The sequence below is a fragment of the Phyllobates terribilis genome, unplaced genomic scaffold (assembly GCF_046119375.1).
Source record: "Phyllobates terribilis strain yellow unplaced genomic scaffold, ASM4611937v1 Scaffold_3__8_contigs__length_932513732, whole genome shotgun sequence".
Taxonomy (NCBI): domain Eukaryota; kingdom Metazoa; phylum Chordata; class Amphibia; order Anura; family Dendrobatidae; genus Phyllobates; species Phyllobates terribilis.
In genome coordinates, this window is record NW_027362763.1 from 534,350,099 (window position 1) to 534,368,656 (window position 18,558).

Consider the following 18,558-nt stretch of genomic DNA (forward strand, 5'->3'; position numbering starts at 1 on the left):
TTGTCTGTGCCTAGTGATACAAGTATATTGTACCAAGTACTGCTTAAATAAGAGGGTGGTGGCCCACTCCTGCACAGGGGTCCACAGGAGGATTCTCCTGTTCTCCTGTGGGCCTGTCGAGGCCTGCATACCACGATTCATAATTCACAGATATAGCGGAGAAATATAGGTATACAACAGCCTAGGCTATCCCCTCATTCTTCACATATGCAGACATGCGCACACACACAGTATGCAGACATGCGCACACACTACGCAGACATGCACACACACACAGTACGCAGACATACACACACAGTACGCAGACATGCACACACACAGTACACAGAGATGTACACACACAGTACGCAGACATGCACACATATTCAGTAAACAGACATGTATACACGGTACACAGACATGCGCACACACAGAAATGCACACATATAAAGTACACAGACATGTATACATGGTACACAGATATGCATACATACATACAATCTGCAGACATGCACATACACAAACGTACACAGATATGTACACATACAGGCATACATGCGTATTTAAAGACAAATTCATAAAAACGCATATTATACAGACATAAATATATATACACAGTTATACAAACTGACATACACAGATGTTCACATCATGCATGCACACAGACACATTAGAAATATTTTTAATATGGGGAAGCCAGCAACAAGCCTCACTCACCTCCCCTGGACTGTCTCCCCTCCAGGTCCTCTGGCATGTGGCAGTGCAGAGCCGCCGGCATGTTGTTTGATGGCCGTCATTTTCACAGATATGGCCCTGGACTATTAAGGGGCTCGCTTGCCCTCAGGGCCCGGGCCGCTATCCTAGAAGCTGTGCAGGGTCGCTGGCGCTGTTTGATGGGCGTCACTTTACCAGGCATGGCAGCGCACAGTGCACTGTGTGGCTGTGTCTGCTAGTAATGACGCGGCCGGGGTGACACACAAGCAAAATTAAAGGCGCAGTGCCGACTCAACTGCGTCATCACTAGCAGATACAGCAGTACAGCGCACTGTGCTCTGCCATGTCTGGTAAAGTGACGCCCATCAAACAGCACCAGCGGCCCTGCACAGCTGCTGGGGGAGTGAATGAAGAGGGAGGGGGATGTGGGCAAGAGAAGCAGAGAAGGGGGGAGAAATGGAGGAGAGAATGGACAGAAGGTAAGTGGGGGAGGGAAAAGGAAGAGTATAGGGATGAACAGAGAAATATTGCCCCAAACTCTTGTAGAAGATACAGTGCCTTGAAAAAGTATTCATACCCTGTGAACTTTTCCACATATCACGTTTTCACCCACAAAATTAAATGTATTTATTGGGATTTTATGTCATATTTATAGCAACACAAAGTTGCAAGTATTTGTGAAGTGTAAAGGAAATGATACATGATTTTCTAAATATTTTAAAAATATAAATCTGAAAATTGTGACATGTATTTGTATTCAGCGCTGTAATCTGGCACCCCTAAATAAAATCCTGAATGACCATTTGCCTCCAGAGGTCACATAATAAGTAAATTGAGTCCACTTGTGTGTAATTTCTTTACTCTTTGTTCTGTGAAGACCTCAGAGGTTTGTTTGAAAACATTAAAGATCATGCATCATGCATTAGCATCATAAAAAGTAAGAAAAACAAAAGACAGGTCAGGAATAAAGTTGTGGGGAAGCATAAAGCAGATGGGGTTATAAAAAAATAGCCAAAGCTCTGAACACCTCACGGAGCACTGTTCAATCTATCATCCAAAAATAGAAGTATGGCACAGCTGCAAACCTAGACATGGCTGTCCACCTAAACAGAAATCCCAAGCAAGGAGAATACTAATTAGAGAAGAAGCCAAGAAGCCCATGTTCACTGTGGAAGAGCTGCAGAGAGCCATAACTATTGGTCGACAAATCTGGCTTTATGGAGGAATGGCATGAAGAAAGCTATTTTTAAAAGCAAGCCATAAGAAGTTCCGTTTGCAGTTTGCAAAAAGATATGTAGGGGACACAGCTAACATGTGGAAAAAGGTGCATTGGTCAGATGAGACCAAATTAGAACTTTTTGGGCTAAATGCAAAACGTTATGTGTGGCAAAAAACTAACACTGCACATCACCCTGAAAACACCATTCCCACCGTCAAACATGGTAGTGGCAGCATCATGTTGTGGGGATGCTTTTCTTCGACAGGGACAGTGCCGATAACGTCTGTAAAGTGCTGTGAAATTAATGGTGCTATGTAAGTGAGTAAAATAAATAAATCCCATTGAGACTTGAAAATTGCAGTTCACAAACACTCTCCAATTCAATTCATTAACAAAAGCTTGGGAAAGGCTGAAACGTCTTGTTTTGTGTGGATTGCCATTAAAGAAGTAATAATATACACATGAGTGCCGGGGCTTGTTTGTTTTTTGTGTCAGCGAGAGGAGCTGTGGCCTGTAAAGACTATCTGTGTTGCAGTGGCCTGTAAGACTATGTTTTTGCTAAGGAAAACCACCTGCTATGTGTAAGTGTTTAAAAGAGATTAATGCTGCCAAGTTTTGTGCCACAGTAGTGTAGTGCAACTGCTAGGAACTGTAAGCTGTTGCGCAACCATTGAGCACATTTGTTTTCCTAATTTCGGGCAAAAATATGTACAAGCCTTGTTTGCGTCTGTTACAGGAACATCCGTGAGTTAAAAGTTGTGTCTGGGATGAAATCTGAAATGGCCATAAAAATTCAGACCCACTGGAAAGTAGTGGAGATGCCATTTGATATATGATCTCCAATACTGCATCATGTTGAGAGTGCAGGAGTTCACAGAAGCAGGAGATAAACAGCAGAAGGATGGTGACGTGACCATATGTGAGACTAACTCAAGGGTGCACACCTACAGACAGTTCATTACTAAGTAACTAATCTTACTTCAATAAACGGTCAGATTAGATTTACGATATATAAAAAGTCTTCACAATGCAAATCATGATAAAATATCAACGCACCTGTAGAATGAGTATTTTGTTATTTTGATGGTTAAATGCCAGCCTGTTTCGATTGGCCAATAGTCAGGAATGAATGCTCCTACGGACACTCATTTACCAAGGAATGAGTGTCATAACGAAATCAGAACAAATAGAAAGGGCTTGGGTACAATGGTTATCAGTAAACTAAGGAACAGTGCTCAAAGTCAAGCAAATCAAGTTTTAGGCTAAGTGCCCATGATGCAGAAATGCTTCAGATTTTTTCCGCATCTCCCTGGCAGGAGAAACGCAGGCGGATTTTACATGCGTTTTTCCTGCCAGGTAAAAGCGTTTGTCAAGCGTTTTTGCATGCATTTTTGCATGCGGGTTATCAAGCGCTTTTCCAAACGATTTTAGCATCACTTGGAAAGTGCTTGACAACTTGGCCACACTATATAAATCCATGCAACTGGCATGGATTTATATAGTGTGACCAAGTAATAGTTAAAAAAAGAATAAAAATGGTAAAAAATAAACATTATACTTACCTTCCGATGGCCCCCAGTCTCCTGTACGATGCGTCCGGTCTCTTGTACGTCTCGCGATGGTCATTTAGTCATGTGACAGGTTACGCGACCGCCGACGTCAGCGGTCTCGTGACCTGTCACATGACTAGAGGACGTCACCGCAGGTCCTCTTAGACCATCACGAGCCGTACAAGAGACCGGACACATCGTACAGGAGACCGAGGGACATCAGAAGGTAAGTGTAACATACCTGGTGGCGGGCTTGCATAGTGCACCATCTCCCACTATGCAAGATCGCAAACTTCATCTTCAGTCCAGTCTGCTAGCCTGACTTCTATTCATGCTGTCTGTTTGTCTCTGTTCTGACTGCTTAGGGCGGCGGCCCGGTCACTTCCTGTTTCTTGTAGCTGCTGTGGGCACACCCCTAATGCGTCCCCAGCCTATTGCTGTCTGTCACTTGATATTTAAACCAGCTCCACCTTGGAGCTGATGCCTGATCAACTCTAACATTCAGTGTGCTCCTTGACTCTGAATGTGCCAGGTCCTGTTCTGTTTTTCCTGCCTGTCCGCCTTCCTGGAGGCTGTATTCCCAGGCCTGTCTGAACACGCTCCTAGCCTGTTCGTTTCTGCCTCTGGGGGCCGTATACCCAGGCTCGTTCCTGTATTTTGCTGCAGTAACAGTTCCTGTCTGAACTGTCTCCTAGCCTCTTACCTGTTTTGTCTCTATGTCCGTTTCCTCCCTTTTTCAGCAGTGTCTGAACCAGCACTTGGCTATACCTAGGCTCGTTCCTGTATTTCGTTGCAGTACAGTTCCTGTCTGAACTGTCTCCTAACCTGTTACCTGTTTTGTTTCTATGTCCGTTTCCTCTCTTTTTCTGCAGAGTCTGAACCTGCACCTAACTCCTACTCGTTGTCGCTGTACTTTCGTTTCTGAGTTTGGAGACCACTCGTTACTTCTTTGCAAGTACCTCGTGTGTATCTGGTTCTGCCTTTCCCTTCCAGTCTGTTCCGTGTGAACAGAGCCCTGTCCCCTCTGCTCTGTCTTTGCTCACCGCCTTGGTGGTTTATCTCTGCTCTGCCTTTCTTACCGCTCCGGCGGTTCCTGCCTGCTCTGCCTTGGCCACCGCATCTGCGGTTTCGCTCTGCTCAGCCTTGTCCACCGCATCTGCGGTTTCGCTCTGCTCAGCCTTGTCCACCGCACTTGCGGTTTCGCTCTGCTCAGCCTTGTCCACCGCACTTGCGGTTTCGCTCTGCTCAGCCTTGTCCGCCACACTTTCGGTTTCGCTCTGCTCAGCCTTGTCCGCCGCACCTGCGGTTTAGCTCTGCTCAGCCTTGTCCACCGCACCTGCGGTTTCGCTCTGCTCAGCCTTGTCCACCGCACCTGCGGTTTCGCTCTGCTCAGCCTTGTCCACCGCACCTGCGGTTTCGCTCTGCTCAGCCTTGTCCACCGCACCTGCGGTTTCGCTCTGCTCAGCCTTGTCCACCGCACCTGCGGTTTCGCTCTGCTCAGCCTTGTCCACCGCACCTGCGGTTTCGCTCTGCTCAGCCTTGTCCACCGCACCTGCGGTTTCGCTCTGCTCAGCCTTGTCCACCGCACCTGCGGTTTCGCTCTGCTCAGCCTTGTCCACCGCACCTGCGGTTTCGCTCTGCTCAGCCTTGTAGACCGCACCTGCGGTTTCGCTCTGCTCAGCCTTGTCCACCGCACCTGCGGTTTCGCTCTGCTCAGCCTTGTCCACCGCACCTGCGGTTTCGCTCTGCTCAGCCTTGTCCACCGCACCTGCGGTTTCGCTCTGCTCAGCCTTGTCCACCGCACCTGCGGTTTCGCTCTGCTCAGCCTTGTCCACCGCACCTGCGGTTTCGCTCTGCTCTGCTTGATTACCGCATCTGCAGCTTTGAACCCATCTCCCAGTCTGTACTGGACCCTACCCAGCCTGTGCTCTAACCTGCCTGTTCTTGTATTCCCCGGTGTGGGTCAACAGCCGTGTCCGGGGTCTGACCTGGAGTGGCACCTGGTCCCTCTGCTCGGTTCCTCCCTGGTGCACGGCGTCGTAGCCGGCGTGCGACCTGGGTCGGATTGGGTTGATACTTAGTTACGCCCCTCCAGGCACTCTCCGGTTCATGGCACAGTGGAATCACTAAATCACGCACACGCCAGTCAGCCCGGGCGTGTGCATAACAGTAAGTATAATGTTTATTTTTTATCTTAAATTCTTTTTTAAACAGGTACTATGGCACCCGAGTCTGGAGGAAAGTCTCCTCTTCTCCAGACCCGGCTACCATCCTCACATTGAATCGCTTAATATCCGCTTGTGCACATGTAGTCATGCGGATATTAAGCGATTCAATGCAAGTCAATGGCGGCAATTAGGCCATGTGTCCGCAAAATTAATGGACATGCTGCGTATTTTTCTGCAATGATAATCCGCAGCGGAATTTTCCGCAGCATGTGCACAGCACATGCGGATTATCATTGGGGACCATGGGACACGTATTACCAAGCGTTTTTGAAGTGTTTTCGCTGCGGAAATTCCGAGGCAAAAACGCTTGAAAAATGCATAGGGGGCACGCAGCCTTAGAGTGCATAAAAGAGACAAAAACCTTGGATTAAAATAAAATATTATCAATCTATTAATCATCTTGAATATTGGATGCAAATTTAAGGTTCAGAGTGGATAAAGATAAGGAAGAGCTACAAGGTCAATATAAAATTGGCTGTTGTTCCAAGAACTAAGTAATGGACTAAAGGACATATTTTAGATATTGACAAAAGTCAGTTCAATCATCAGTGTAGGAAATGGTTTTTCGTTCACTCATACAGTAAGTGTATTTTTTGCCCTCCTCCAGTTTAAAATTGAATGTTGTACCATTTTATTTTTTCCATCTAAAAGCTTGGTCTGTATGTAGAAAAAAATCAGTATTACTTACCCCCTACTCCTCAAGTGCTGTTTCTCCACCACTGCCCCAGACTTTGTTGTCAAGGTTGCATTGGTGACATCACGATTACTGCAAGTTACCGCTGTAGTCAATCACAGGACCCATCAGACATGTCAATGTAATCGTACAAGATATCCAATGATTGGTGTAGTTGTGGTGTTACAGCTCCATGTCAACAAAGACTGGAGCACTAATGGAGAGGCAACACTGGAACCGTAGGGATTCAGTAATGCTGATTTTCTTACTTATAGAAAGACCAAGCTTTTACACTAAAAAAAAAACCTTAAAATGGTAAGCTCATTTAATGGCCATGTATCTTTTTTGTGTGTTTTTACACTAATGGCATGTTGCCAAATAAAATGATCAATGTGAATAGATTTCATGGCTAAAGAAAAAAAAAATAAAAGATAAGTAATGCCTATAAGAAATAAATAAATGAGACCAAATAGATTATTTGACAGTGCAAAATTTGCAACAGTATAGTATATAAAGTGCATTGCAATTCATTTGCGTTTCAAAATGGTGGTATAGGTAGAAAAATTGTAGTAACGCCAACATTTGTCTAAAGCTGGTAGAGATTTCATAAACCACCAATCATTAAAAATTGAATGTGTAAATGCAGTTTAGACATAAAATCAATAACTATAATTTTTTTCTAATTCCCATCATAGTCGCTTTTTAAATAGGTCCATTTTTGCCCATGAATGCCCTGATTTAGAAAGTTTCTACAGACATGCTGTTTACCTTGTCACAGATGTCAGACCAAATCTCAAGTTCAAAGTTTCCATGTTGTGAAGAAAGTAAATTCTTTTCCTTTTTGACTTTGCATCCCAGCCTTATTAAATAGGATATTGAAAGTCTTCCAGAATGTGTTCTGGATTGTTTCTCTTCTTTTTTTTTTATTAAAGTATATGCAGTATTTAACAAAGAATGTCTTGCCAGTAATCTACATACTTTCTATCATGTAGCAGGCAATCATGCAATTATTATAGTTTACACCTAATCTACTATAGGTGCTTACCTGAATCAATCTTCAGATGTAGTAGTAAAAGTAGCAGAAGAGGTAGCAGCATTGTCACTGTGGCTAGCCTTATGTCTTACACATGGCTCATGCGTAGAATTCAGGTGACATTCAGACAGGTGAGAGTACCTTCAGTCTGCCCCATGTTTGGTAACTTGTCCCAGGAATCAGACTCGGACAGGCACATGACTTGTCTGTAGAGCTCGTATATTCCAAGGGTCGTCCTTTTTTTCCCACTCTTCTTCTTTATTTTATCTTCATCTGTGAACATGAAGTGTTAAAAGTTTCCTGTCATGTCTCACATGCCTCACCCAACAGTCATTCTTCCTCTTCACATTCTGTAACCTGGTTACACCTGAAGTTTACAAGAAGTTAGTACAAGGAAGTATAATTAGAGGAGGAGCAAGAATTATTAAATTGGATACATCTGCAATGATTACGTTTGGGAGGAAACACAACTACATGATGTTTCTTGGGAACAGAAAATGGCAATTTTTTACACTCTATGACTTTAGTCATTTAGCAGTGAGAAATGTATGTGTATTTGGTCATTCATTGTAAACCAAAATATTAGGATTCATCAGCAATCTCTACCAGACCAAGAAACCAAGTGTGAAAACATACATACTGGATAATAGTGGTTTTCATTCACATATAAACAGATACGCGGATGCAACAGAAAAGAGGATGAGGACACCGGTGTAACTTAACCAACAAATATTTATTTGATTAACACAAGTATAAGTGGTGGCTATGGCACAATATAAAGAGTAAAGCAAACAGTGGAAGGACCGTAAGTTATTGTACAATAGAATACAGCAATTTGGCTATACAGGATATCAATACAATTCTAATCACACACTATTGTTCTATTACAAATAAACAAAATATTATCGTCAGTGATGTCTTGGTCCTAATACCTTAACCTGAGGTGTGTCACCGTCACTATAGGGCCCATTACAGCCATCTCTCTGTTACTCTATAGGTCAGGGGTCTCAAACTCGGCTGGGTATATGGGCCGCACATAGAAAAAAATTTGAATTTGGGGGGCCGCATTCTTTGCAGGTCAAAGTGACATTTTTAGTGATACCATTTTTTTTTGGATACACAAATTTATAGCTTGGGTCGGTACAGAGGTGGCAATAATAAACGTGCACTTTTGTGTGTTTACTTTAGTTAATATATAAAACAGCATTTTAAGTGGCAAAATATTTTTTCAAGCTTTATTTATTTTATTTTTTTTTTAATTTTTACAATTTTGTTTCCTCCAATTGGCCACATACAGTAATATCGCTTTACAATTAGCACCATTTAGTAATTCTGGAAAACGTCTTCTAGTAATGTGCCCCATCCTGGTGGTCCCCATCTTGCAGTAATGTGCTCCATCCTGGTGGTCCCAATCTTGTAGTAATGTGCCCCATCCTGCTGGTCCCAATTATGTAGTAATGTGCCCCATCCTGGTGGTCCCAATCTTGTAATAATGTGCCCCATCCTGGTGGTCCCAATCTTGTAATAATGTGCCCCATCCTGGTGGTCCCAATCTTGTAGTAATGTGCCCCATCCTGGTGGTCCCAATCTTGTAGTAATGGGCCCCATCCTGGTGGTCCCCATCTTGTAGTAATATGCCCCATCCAGGTGGTCCCCATCTTGCACTAATGTGCCCTATCCTGGTGGTCCCAATCTTGTAGTAATGTGCCCCATCCTGGTCCTCGTCTTTGAGTAATGTCCCCCATCCGGTAGTAATGCCCCACCCAGGTCCCTATCTTGTAGAATTGTCCCCTGCGCTGTTCTTCACACACACATAAAAGAGAAAAAAAAAAAGATTGTTCACACCTGTCCTCCGTTCCCTCGGCGTCCTTTTTGCACATGCGGCCCGCAGGCACAGACCCCTTTGACGATCCCAACCTGGTCCAGGAGGAGCCGCCGACAGACCATCTCCCAGCACGGTATTTCCAATGCCAGCCGCCGACCAATCAGAGGCCAGCAGCAGACATCTGCGCATGGCAGTGACGTCATACGCCACTGCGCTGGGATGCTGATATCAGCTGCTGGCCTCTGATTGGTCGGCGGTTGGCATTGGAAATGCTGTGCTGGGAGACGGTCTCTGCGCGGCAATGCAGTGCTGCTGTCGGCGGCTCCTCCTGGACCAGGTCAGGATCGTCAAGGGGTCTATGCCTGTGGGCCACATAAAGCAGCGTCAGGAGCTGCATGCGGCCCGTGGGCCGCGTGTTTGAGACCTCTGCTCTAGGTAATACGATCCATAATACAGGCCCTAGCGGAGGTGTATGATGCCACGCAGTTAAGCCACAAGTCTCTTATCAATGTGTCACTTTGTACATCCGTTACGCTGGCCACATTCGTCCCCTGTGTACCGTATGTCTACACCGGAAGTCACAGTTAACATGAACGGCCCTCTTTAACAGCCTGGTTGTCTCTTTTGGCTCTGGCTCTGCTTCCTTGGCTCGGATATCTTCCTTGGTCTCTACTATCTGGTTCCAGCTACCCAGCGCTGGTCACTAGACCCTGATTCTGGTTACTCGACTCTTCACTCACGTCTGGTCACTCGAAATGGTGGCCAGAAACCATTCTCGCCGACACCATGCGTCCATCCTGCTACATGTTCAGGCACCAACTCCTCCCCTTCTCTGCCCTCCTGAGCCTTTTATAATTTTTAACTGTACCACAGCTTTCACCTGACCTCGTGGCTCCTACAATCTCTTCCCCTGAGGAATCAAGTGCTTCGTTATGCAGTTCCTGCTCATGCACTACTTTCAACTTTTTTTTGTCCTACAATCTTTGGCCAATAGATGGCGGTGCTAACTTTCAGACATCCTGTTATGCATTAACTGTGGAAATCTTCCTTATCCATCTCCTTACTCACAAACAAGTATTTTAATATCATCTGTACTGCTTGTATAACACTGAGCTTGGGTCACTTTATCTTTAGGCTACTGTCATTAAAGCTTAACACTAAGTACTTCATATTGTTTGCCACCTCTTGGTCACAGAAATAAGCAAAATTCGCAGGATAAAATCCAGAGGCATAGCTGGTTGGTGGTAAAACAAAACACATCTAATAAAGCCCCTCAACCTAGACAACACATGTTTACCAATATTACAATCAAACAATGAGCATATAGTGGTAGATACCAGTTCTTCACATCATATAAGAGAATACAGATATATATATACACTTGCAAAAGTATTCACTCCCTTGGTTTTGACCTATTTTGTTACATTACAACGTGTGTTTAAATATTTTTGTAATCCGATTTTTGTGTGATGCATCAGCAGTAAATTGTCTAAGTTGGTGAAGCAAAGTGACAAAAATATAGGCATAAATTAAATTTATGGGATCACATAACTAAAAATTGGCATTTGCATATGTATTTGACGCACCCCTGGGCCTGTGTCGCACAGCGTTGCGCATGCAGGAGCTTACCCGGAGCCGGATCTGTTGAGGGTTGTAGTCTCGTGGCGGTGACCCGGTCCGTGCCCAGGGAGTCAGACTAAGTGGCGTTGTATTAGCGGTAGATGTTGGACGACTACGCCACCCGTTGAATGCAGCGAAGGAGCTGCCGCTGCAGGGCAGACCGCTGAGGCCGGTGGTAGGATTGTGCAGCGTGATAGTATCACCCCCAACGGGAGGGGTATGGCCTCAGGGCAGCCGATGTGGATGATGGGGGTAGCAGGAATCACTCAGAGACGATGCGGTGTAGTTCAGGGTCTTTACTGGTGATAAAGATAGACCCTCCCGGAGTACTGGCTAGTGATCGGGGCCTGGTCAGTCCTTGAGCAGATGGGATCTCCCCTGGCCAGGCGGAGTTGTAGGCCTCCCAAACTGACTGTACTCTTCTGGCTACCTTGCTAGAGGCGGGTATAAGTAGCCCACGTCCTTGAGTGTACCGTGTGGTGCTCACCCGTATGGCCGGTGACTCGGGGCCTTCTAGTGGCGTCCGCTCCACGACGGCGGTGCTGGTCCCACGCGTGTGACCGTGCCTTCGGGTTTCTTGGCCAAAGGACTTGATATCCCCTGCCGGGCGGTTTCTGCTGCTGGGTAAAGATTAGTCCCCACAGCCTCGGACTCTGGGTCCGGTGATAGCTTCTCAGTCAGGGCGAGCTCTGCAGCTGCCAGCCCCTGACTCCTTATAGCACTGCTCCCACAGAGCTCCTGATGTTCTTTTCCTATATCTGCTTCTCTTCTCTGTCTCTACTTCTTCTCTACACACTAACCCTGCCTCAGCCCTAGGTTTATATAGGGGAAGGTCTTCCCCTCCCAGGACTGGGCAGGAGGTGTGGCATGCATAGGATCCCTGACCAAGAGACCTCCCACCTGCTCTCAGACATAACATTGCTGTTACTGTGGAAACCAGACCCCTGGGGTGCCACATTCCCCCCTAGTGAAATTTAGTACTCCGGGACTAAACATATTTTTAGAAACACATAACAAGGTAAAAACAATAATAATACAATAAGAAAAACACATAAAGTTGGTTACGGCGTGTCCGCAACCGGGTGCAGTTTTGAAGAAAAGCAAGGTGTCCATTTCACCAAAACAGGGAGACGTAACCAGGTAGGGGTCTGTCCTGCCCCGAGTCCTTAACAGTCTTTAGTCCATTCCTAGGTTACGCTCCAACCAATTGTACAAGGATTCCCGGTAAATCCACCAAGGACTCCTAAAAATAACTAGAAACACATAATTATTTACAAGTAACAGACAGGTGACCACAAATAAAACAATTTAAACACTTCAAATCCTCCAACGTGCGGGTAACTGGCCTCTAGTGGCCCTAGTGGACCTACAGAGCTGACTGTCTGGCCCTGAACTACAGGGTGTAGGAGCTGTCAAGGGTAAACTGGGCAGCTGTTTACGGGCTCTTTGGCTCACTAGGGGTACGGCAGGCTCACTATGAGCAGAGGGTTGATCCTCCTGTTCTGCTTGTGTGGAGTCTGCTGCCTCCTGGACCGGCTGCTCTTCCAGCTCTACCTGTTGCTCCGTAGGCACTTGGGATGCTGGTTGGAGGAACGTGAGGACGGGTACCACAACTGCACCATTGACTTGAGTCCAGGACCGAGGGAAGTCTCCGAGCACAGTACTAACCATATCTTCCCTTTCCTCTACGGGTCGAGGGTCTTCTTGCTCTCCTTCTGGGTTCCGTAGCTGTTCGGGACACTTCTTCAGGTGATCCCGGGATACAATGGCTGTGGTTTCCCCTCCGTCTTTACTGATGGTACAAACCTTCGGGTTGTCGTGGCTTGAGGGCAGTACGGTGTACGGGTCCTTCTCCCACTGGTCGTCCAACTTGTGGAGCCGTCTCTTCCTCTTCAAGACCTGCTCTCCGGGTACCAGGGGAACAGCGGGAGCATACTGGTTGTAAGTTTTCTCTTGTCTTTCCCTAGCGAGACAGAGACTTCGCTCCACGCTCTCCTGTACTTTCCGGTACTGCTGCTGCCTCTCTGTGTCCCAGTCTGCTTCCGGTGAAGTGTCCTCGGGTGTCAGGACTCCCATCTCCAGGTTAACAGGTAGCTTACCAGGCCTTGCCCTCATTAGGTAAGCCGGGGTACAGTTGGTGGAACCTACAGGGATGTAGTTGTATAGGTCCACCAGGTCGGGCAGCTTCTCAGGCCACAGACTGCGTTCTTCCAGGGGCAACGTTTTCAGAAGATCCATTACCACCTGGTTCATTTTCTCACAAAGTCCATTAGTTTGCGGATGATAGGGTGTCGTCCTTATCTTCCGGCAGCCATACAGATTGCAGAATTCCTGGAAGACCTCCGCTTCAAAGGCAGGTCCCTGGTCCGTCAGCACTTGGTCCGGGTACCCGTGTGGATGGCAGAAGTGCTGCTGGAAGGCTCTAGCTGCTGTTTGAGCTGTTAAGTCCTTAACGGGGACGACAACCAAGAACCGGGAGTAATGATCCACAATGGTTAACGCGTAGACGTAGCCACTTCTGCTTGGGGTCAGTTTTACATGATCCAAGGCTACCAGTTCCAACGGCTGCTTGGTGACGATGGACTGAAGGGGGGTCTTCTGGCTGGCACGGTCCTTCCTTCTTAGGTTGCACGGGCCACAGTCTCTGCACCACCTCTCGATGGTTCCCCTCATGCCTACCCAGTGGAACCGCCCGCGCAGCAGGAACTCCAGCTTCTTCCATCCGAAGTGTCCAGCCCCGTCGTGGTATGCCTCCATCACCATGGCTGCGTCTCTTCGTGGCACCACTACTTGCCAGATTAGTTCATGCGTCCGGGAGTTAACCATTCTGCGGCACAACTTCCCCTTGTAAAGGAACAGTCGACTCTTCTCAGCCCACAGTTGTTTGGCTTCCTCCGGAGCGTCTGGGTCAAGGCGAGCCTCTGGCCGAGTCAGCATCTCCTTCACCAGTCGGACGGCAGGGTCACTGTCTTGCGTTTCCTCCCAGTTGTAGTGAGGCAAGGGGTTAAACGTAGCGGCTTGCTTACTCCTTACCCGATGGGAATACTGGATAGTCCCATGACGGTGGAACGCGGGGAGTTCGACTTCTTCCAGTCCCTCTGGATCTTCTCCTACGTCCGGTAGGTTTGGCATCCTGGACAGGGCGTCCGCGTTGGTATTGGAGCGTCCTGCCCGGTATTTGATTGTGAACTCGTAGTTGGACAGACGGGCCATCCATCTCTGCTCTAGGGCACCGAGTCTTGCCGTGTCCAGGTGTGTCAACGGGTTGTTATCCGTGTACACGGTGAACCGGGAAGAAGCGAGGTAGTGCTTAAAGCGTTCGGTGACTGCCCACACCACTGCCAGGAACTCTAGCTTAAATGAGCTGTAATTCTCAGGGTTTCTTTCGGTGGGTCGCAGTTTTCGACTGGCGTAAGCGATTACTCGTTCTTTCCCCTGCTGGATCTGGGACAGTACGGCTCCTAGCCCGATGTTACTTGCGTCGGTGTAGAGGATAAAGGGCTGGCTGTAATCAGGGTACGCCAGGATTTCATCCCCCGTGAGGGCCATCTTCAGCTGGCGGAAGGACTCTTCTTCTAACTTCTCCCATTTGATGGGCGGCTTCTGGTTCTTGGCCTTCCGGGACTGGCCTATCAGGAGGTCCTGCATAGGAGCTGCCTTTTTGGTGAAACCGGGGATGAATCTGCGGTAATAGCCTACCAACCCGAGGAACTGCCGCACTTCCTTTACACTGGAGGGACTTGGCCATTCCTTAATTGCGGTGATCTTATCAGGGTCGGGAGCCACTCCGTCAGCGCTCACCACGTGTCCCAGGTACTGCACCTTTGGTTTTAGGAGGTGACACTTGGAGGGTTTTACCTTTAGGCCGTAGTTTGCCAGAGCTTCGAACACTTCCGCCAGGTGTTTCAGGTGGCCTCATAAGTCTTGGAATATACGATGACATCGTCCAGGTACAACAGGACCGTCTCGAAGTTTTTGTGGCCCAGACAGCACTCCATTAATCGTTGAAAGGTTCCTGGTGCGTTACAGAGTCCGAACGGCATGCAGGTAAACTCGCTAAGTCCCATCGGGGTGGTGAATGCGGTCTTCTCCCGGTCCGCCTCTGCTACAGGAACCTGCCAGTACCCGCTAGTGAGATCCAAGGTAGAGAAGAAGTTAGCAGATCTTAAAGCAGCCAAAGACTTCTCTATCCTTGGTAAGGGGTACGCATCTTTGTGTGTGATACGGTTGATTTTCCGGTAATCTACACACATCCTCATGGTGTTGTCTTTCTTTTTGACTAAGACTAGTGGAGCTGCCCAGGGGCTACAGCTATCCCTGATCATCCCAGCCTCCTTCATGTCTCTAAGCATCCCCTTGGCGTGTTGGTAGTGTGCAGGGGGTACGGGTCGATACCTCTCTTTTATGGGAAGATGGTCTCCCGTGGGGATGTGGTGTTCTACCCCCTTGACTCGCCCGAAGTCTAACGGGTGTTTACTAAACACTCTCTCGTACTCTTGAACCACCCGATAGACTCCCTGTCTCTGGTGTGAGGGAGTGGAGTCAGTACCCAAATGTAGTTGCTGACACCAGTCCTCCATTGTTTCCTTAGAGCCGTTACCTTCCTCCGGGGAAGATGGAGGCAAGGGTTCTACGGACTGTATGGAATTTTGATTGAGGGTATACAATTTGGCTAGCGTGGCATACCGGGGCAGGTACACTTCCCTCTTCCCGATATTTATTATGCGAACGGGCACCCTCCCATGGCGTACATTGACCACCCCCCGTGCTGTCAAAATGGTGGGCCTACTGTCTGAGTAAACTGGTTCTACCATTGCCTGGTAATCTCTACCTCTCAGACCAATAGCTGCCCGGCACCAAATCATCATTTCACTTTTTGGGAGCATGGCAATAGGAAAAGGGTCACACATTCTTACGCTACCAATCTCACCACCGGAGAGTTCTATCTGTTGCCGTCGCATCAGTGCCCGGATCTCTTTCTGGAGCACTCGCTGCTGGCCGGAGCTGGCGTTCTTGGCAACCTGCTGTAAAAGGAAAATCACCTCTGCAAGACAATTTTCAATTACATTAGTTCCTAGAGTTATCTTTGGGTGACTCTCGTGCTTGTCAATGTCTACAATGATCAGTCCCTGTGCCGCCAGTTCAACTCTACCGATTTTAATGGTCACCTCTTTAAATCCAATCTGTGGCACGGGCTGACCATTGCTGGCGATGATACTCAAATCGTCGTCAGGGTAGCGGGTGATATCCGAGTCATTCCAGTACTGCTTGAAGAGCACGTACGGGATAGTGGTAACCTGTGACCCGGTGTCCAGTAGGGCACTCATAGGGATGCCATCCAGTACCACAGGCAAGACTGGACGTCCTCCCACATATTTGTCGCGCCAGTTCGATGGGCCTGATGATCTTTTTCCTGGGGTTTGGCCCTCTACCCCAGGTTGTGCCAGTTTAAAGGACAGTACCTTGCCATATGTCTGGGTTGATTGCAGCGGCGGCAGATGGGTTGTCCGTCCTTGTTGTATCGGTCGCTGGGTCTTCCTCTGGCCGGTGGGGTCCTCCTTGGTCGACGCCACGGGATGTCCTCCGGTCCGGATGCCAGCTGGATCTTCCCTGGAGTGGAAACCTGTAAAGACTGCACAGTTCGGGTTAGCGCGGCAACGCTTTTAGCTAGCTCTTGGACCTGATGGTGCAGGTCTGGAGCCGGGTCATTGTTCAAAGCCTGCGCATCAGCTCCCACAGGCCCTGCCGACAAGGGTGCCGCCTCCTGGTGGTAAGTGGTAGTGGGGCGTCTGTGGGTCACAACGCCACCTGGTGCCGGTTCTCGGAGCACCCGGATGGCTCTGTCCTTGAACTGTGCAAATCCCAGATGAGGGTCCTGTAAGGCCATTGCCCGCAACTGGGTTCGGTGGGCATTGCAATATAAACCCTCTATAAATTGTTCAGTCAACAGCCTGTCCTCGTCTCCCACGCCGTCAGGGTCGGTCTGCTTAATAGCTCTCAGGGCCTCTTGTAGGTTCAGGGCATAGTCCCTTATACTCTCGTGTGCTCGCTGCTTGCACCCGTAGAATCTAAGCTTGATCTCGGCTGAGGTGCGGGTATCAAAGGTGTCCCTCAGCCGGGTTAGTATCCCTGCAACAGTCCTCCCCCCAGGTGGCCAGGACTTTACCTCCCTTTGGGCTGCCCCGGTTAATTGGGCCACCAGGATGCTCACTTTTTGCTCTTCTGTGAGGGGATACACCTGGAAGAGGCTATCCAGCTTTTCTCTAAAGTCATGCAGGGTATGTGACTCTCCTGAGTACTGGGGTAGCCAGGCCGCTCCCAGGATATAGGGCATGGTGAAAGGCATGACTGCAGCAGCGGTGGCGCTGGCGGGGGTTGAGGCAGTGAAGCTCTCCTCCGTATCCGACATCCTCCTCCCCCCTAGTGGACCGTGACCTACCTTGCGATGATCCTCTTCCGTAGGCCGCGGCTCCGCAGTGGATCGTCAGGGTCGAGGACCTTCCGTCGCGCTCCTGTGACGTCGGCGTCTGCTGGGCTCCTTCCAGGACCTTACGCAACGTCCGGACGTGAGGCGGGGCTTCAGTTCTCGCGCGCTTTCGGAGTCCACGCCCCTCTTCTTCCCGCGCGGCGTCTTCAAGATGGCGTCCAACGGCGGGAAAACTCCACGGATGGCGGGAAGAAGGCAGAAGATGGCGCCGGATGGCGGGAAACCTCCACGGATGGCGGGAATCTTCACCACTGGTAAGTTTGAACAGTCTTTTTCAGGCACGCAGTACCCGGTGGTTGCGGGCACGAGATCCTGCCGACTACGCCAAAAGTTGACGCACCCCTGGGCCTGTGTCGCACAGCGTTGCGCATGCAGGAGCTTACCCGGAGCCGGATCTGTTGAGGGTTGTAGTCTCGTGGCGGTGACCCGGTCCGTGCCCAGGGAGTCAGACTAAGTGGCGTTGTATTAGCGGTAGATATTGGACGACTACGCCACCCGTTGAATGCAGCGAAGGAGCTGCCGCTGCAGGGCAGACCGCTGAGGCCGGTGGTAGGATTGTGCAGCGTGATAGTATCACCCCCAACGGGAGGGGTATGGCCTCAGGGCAGCCGACGTGGATGATGGGGGTAGCAGGAATCACTCAGAGACGATGCGGTGTAGTTCAGGGTCTTTACTGGTGATAAAGATAGACCCTCCCGGAGTACTGGCTAGCGATCGGGGCCTGGTCAGTCCTTGAGCAGATGGGATCTCCCCTGGCCAGGCGGAGTTGTAGGCCTCCCAAACTGACTGTACTCTTCTGGCTACCTTGCTAGAGGCGGGTATAAGTAGCCCACGTCCCTGAGTGTACCGTGTGGTGCTCACCCGTATGGCCGGTGACTCGGGGCCTTCTAGTGGCGTCCGCTCCACGACGGCGGTGCTGGTCCCACGCGTGTGACCGTGCCTTCGGGTTTCTTGGCCAGAGGACTTGATATCCCCTGCCGGGCGGTTTCTGCTGCTGGGTAAAGATTAGTCCCCACAGCCTCGGACTCCGGGTCCGGTGATAGCTTCTCAGTCAGGGCGAGCTCTGCAGCTGCCAGCCCCTGACTCCTTATAGCACTGCTCCCACAGAGCTCCTGATGTTCTTTTCCTATATCTGCTTCTCTTCTTTGTCTCTACTTCTTCTCTACACACTAACCCTGCCTCAGCCCTAGGTTTATATAGGGGAAGTTCTTCCCCTCCCAGGACTGGGCA

The 18,558-nt window shown here is 48.9% G+C and overlaps 1 protein-coding gene across 2 annotated transcripts in view; it reads right to left on the reverse strand.

Annotated features, from left to right (window-relative positions):
• Positions 1 to 7,803, reverse strand: part of LOC141257139 (interleukin-20 receptor subunit alpha-like) — an 86,285-nt gene extending 78,482 nt beyond the window's left edge. The window contains exon 1 of one of the 2 annotated variants that reach the window (XM_073671318.1): positions 3,704 to 3,801. In XM_073671318.1, the coding sequence (XP_073527419.1) occupies positions 3,704 to 3,731 (28 nt within the window). In that variant the 5' untranslated portion in view covers positions 3,732 to 3,801. Of the gene's footprint in view, positions 1 to 3,703; positions 3,802 to 7,408 lie in introns of those variants that run through there. The other variant, XM_073671317.1, reaches the window with a different exon arrangement.
• Between the last annotated feature and the right edge of the window lie 10,755 nt (positions 7,804 to 18,558).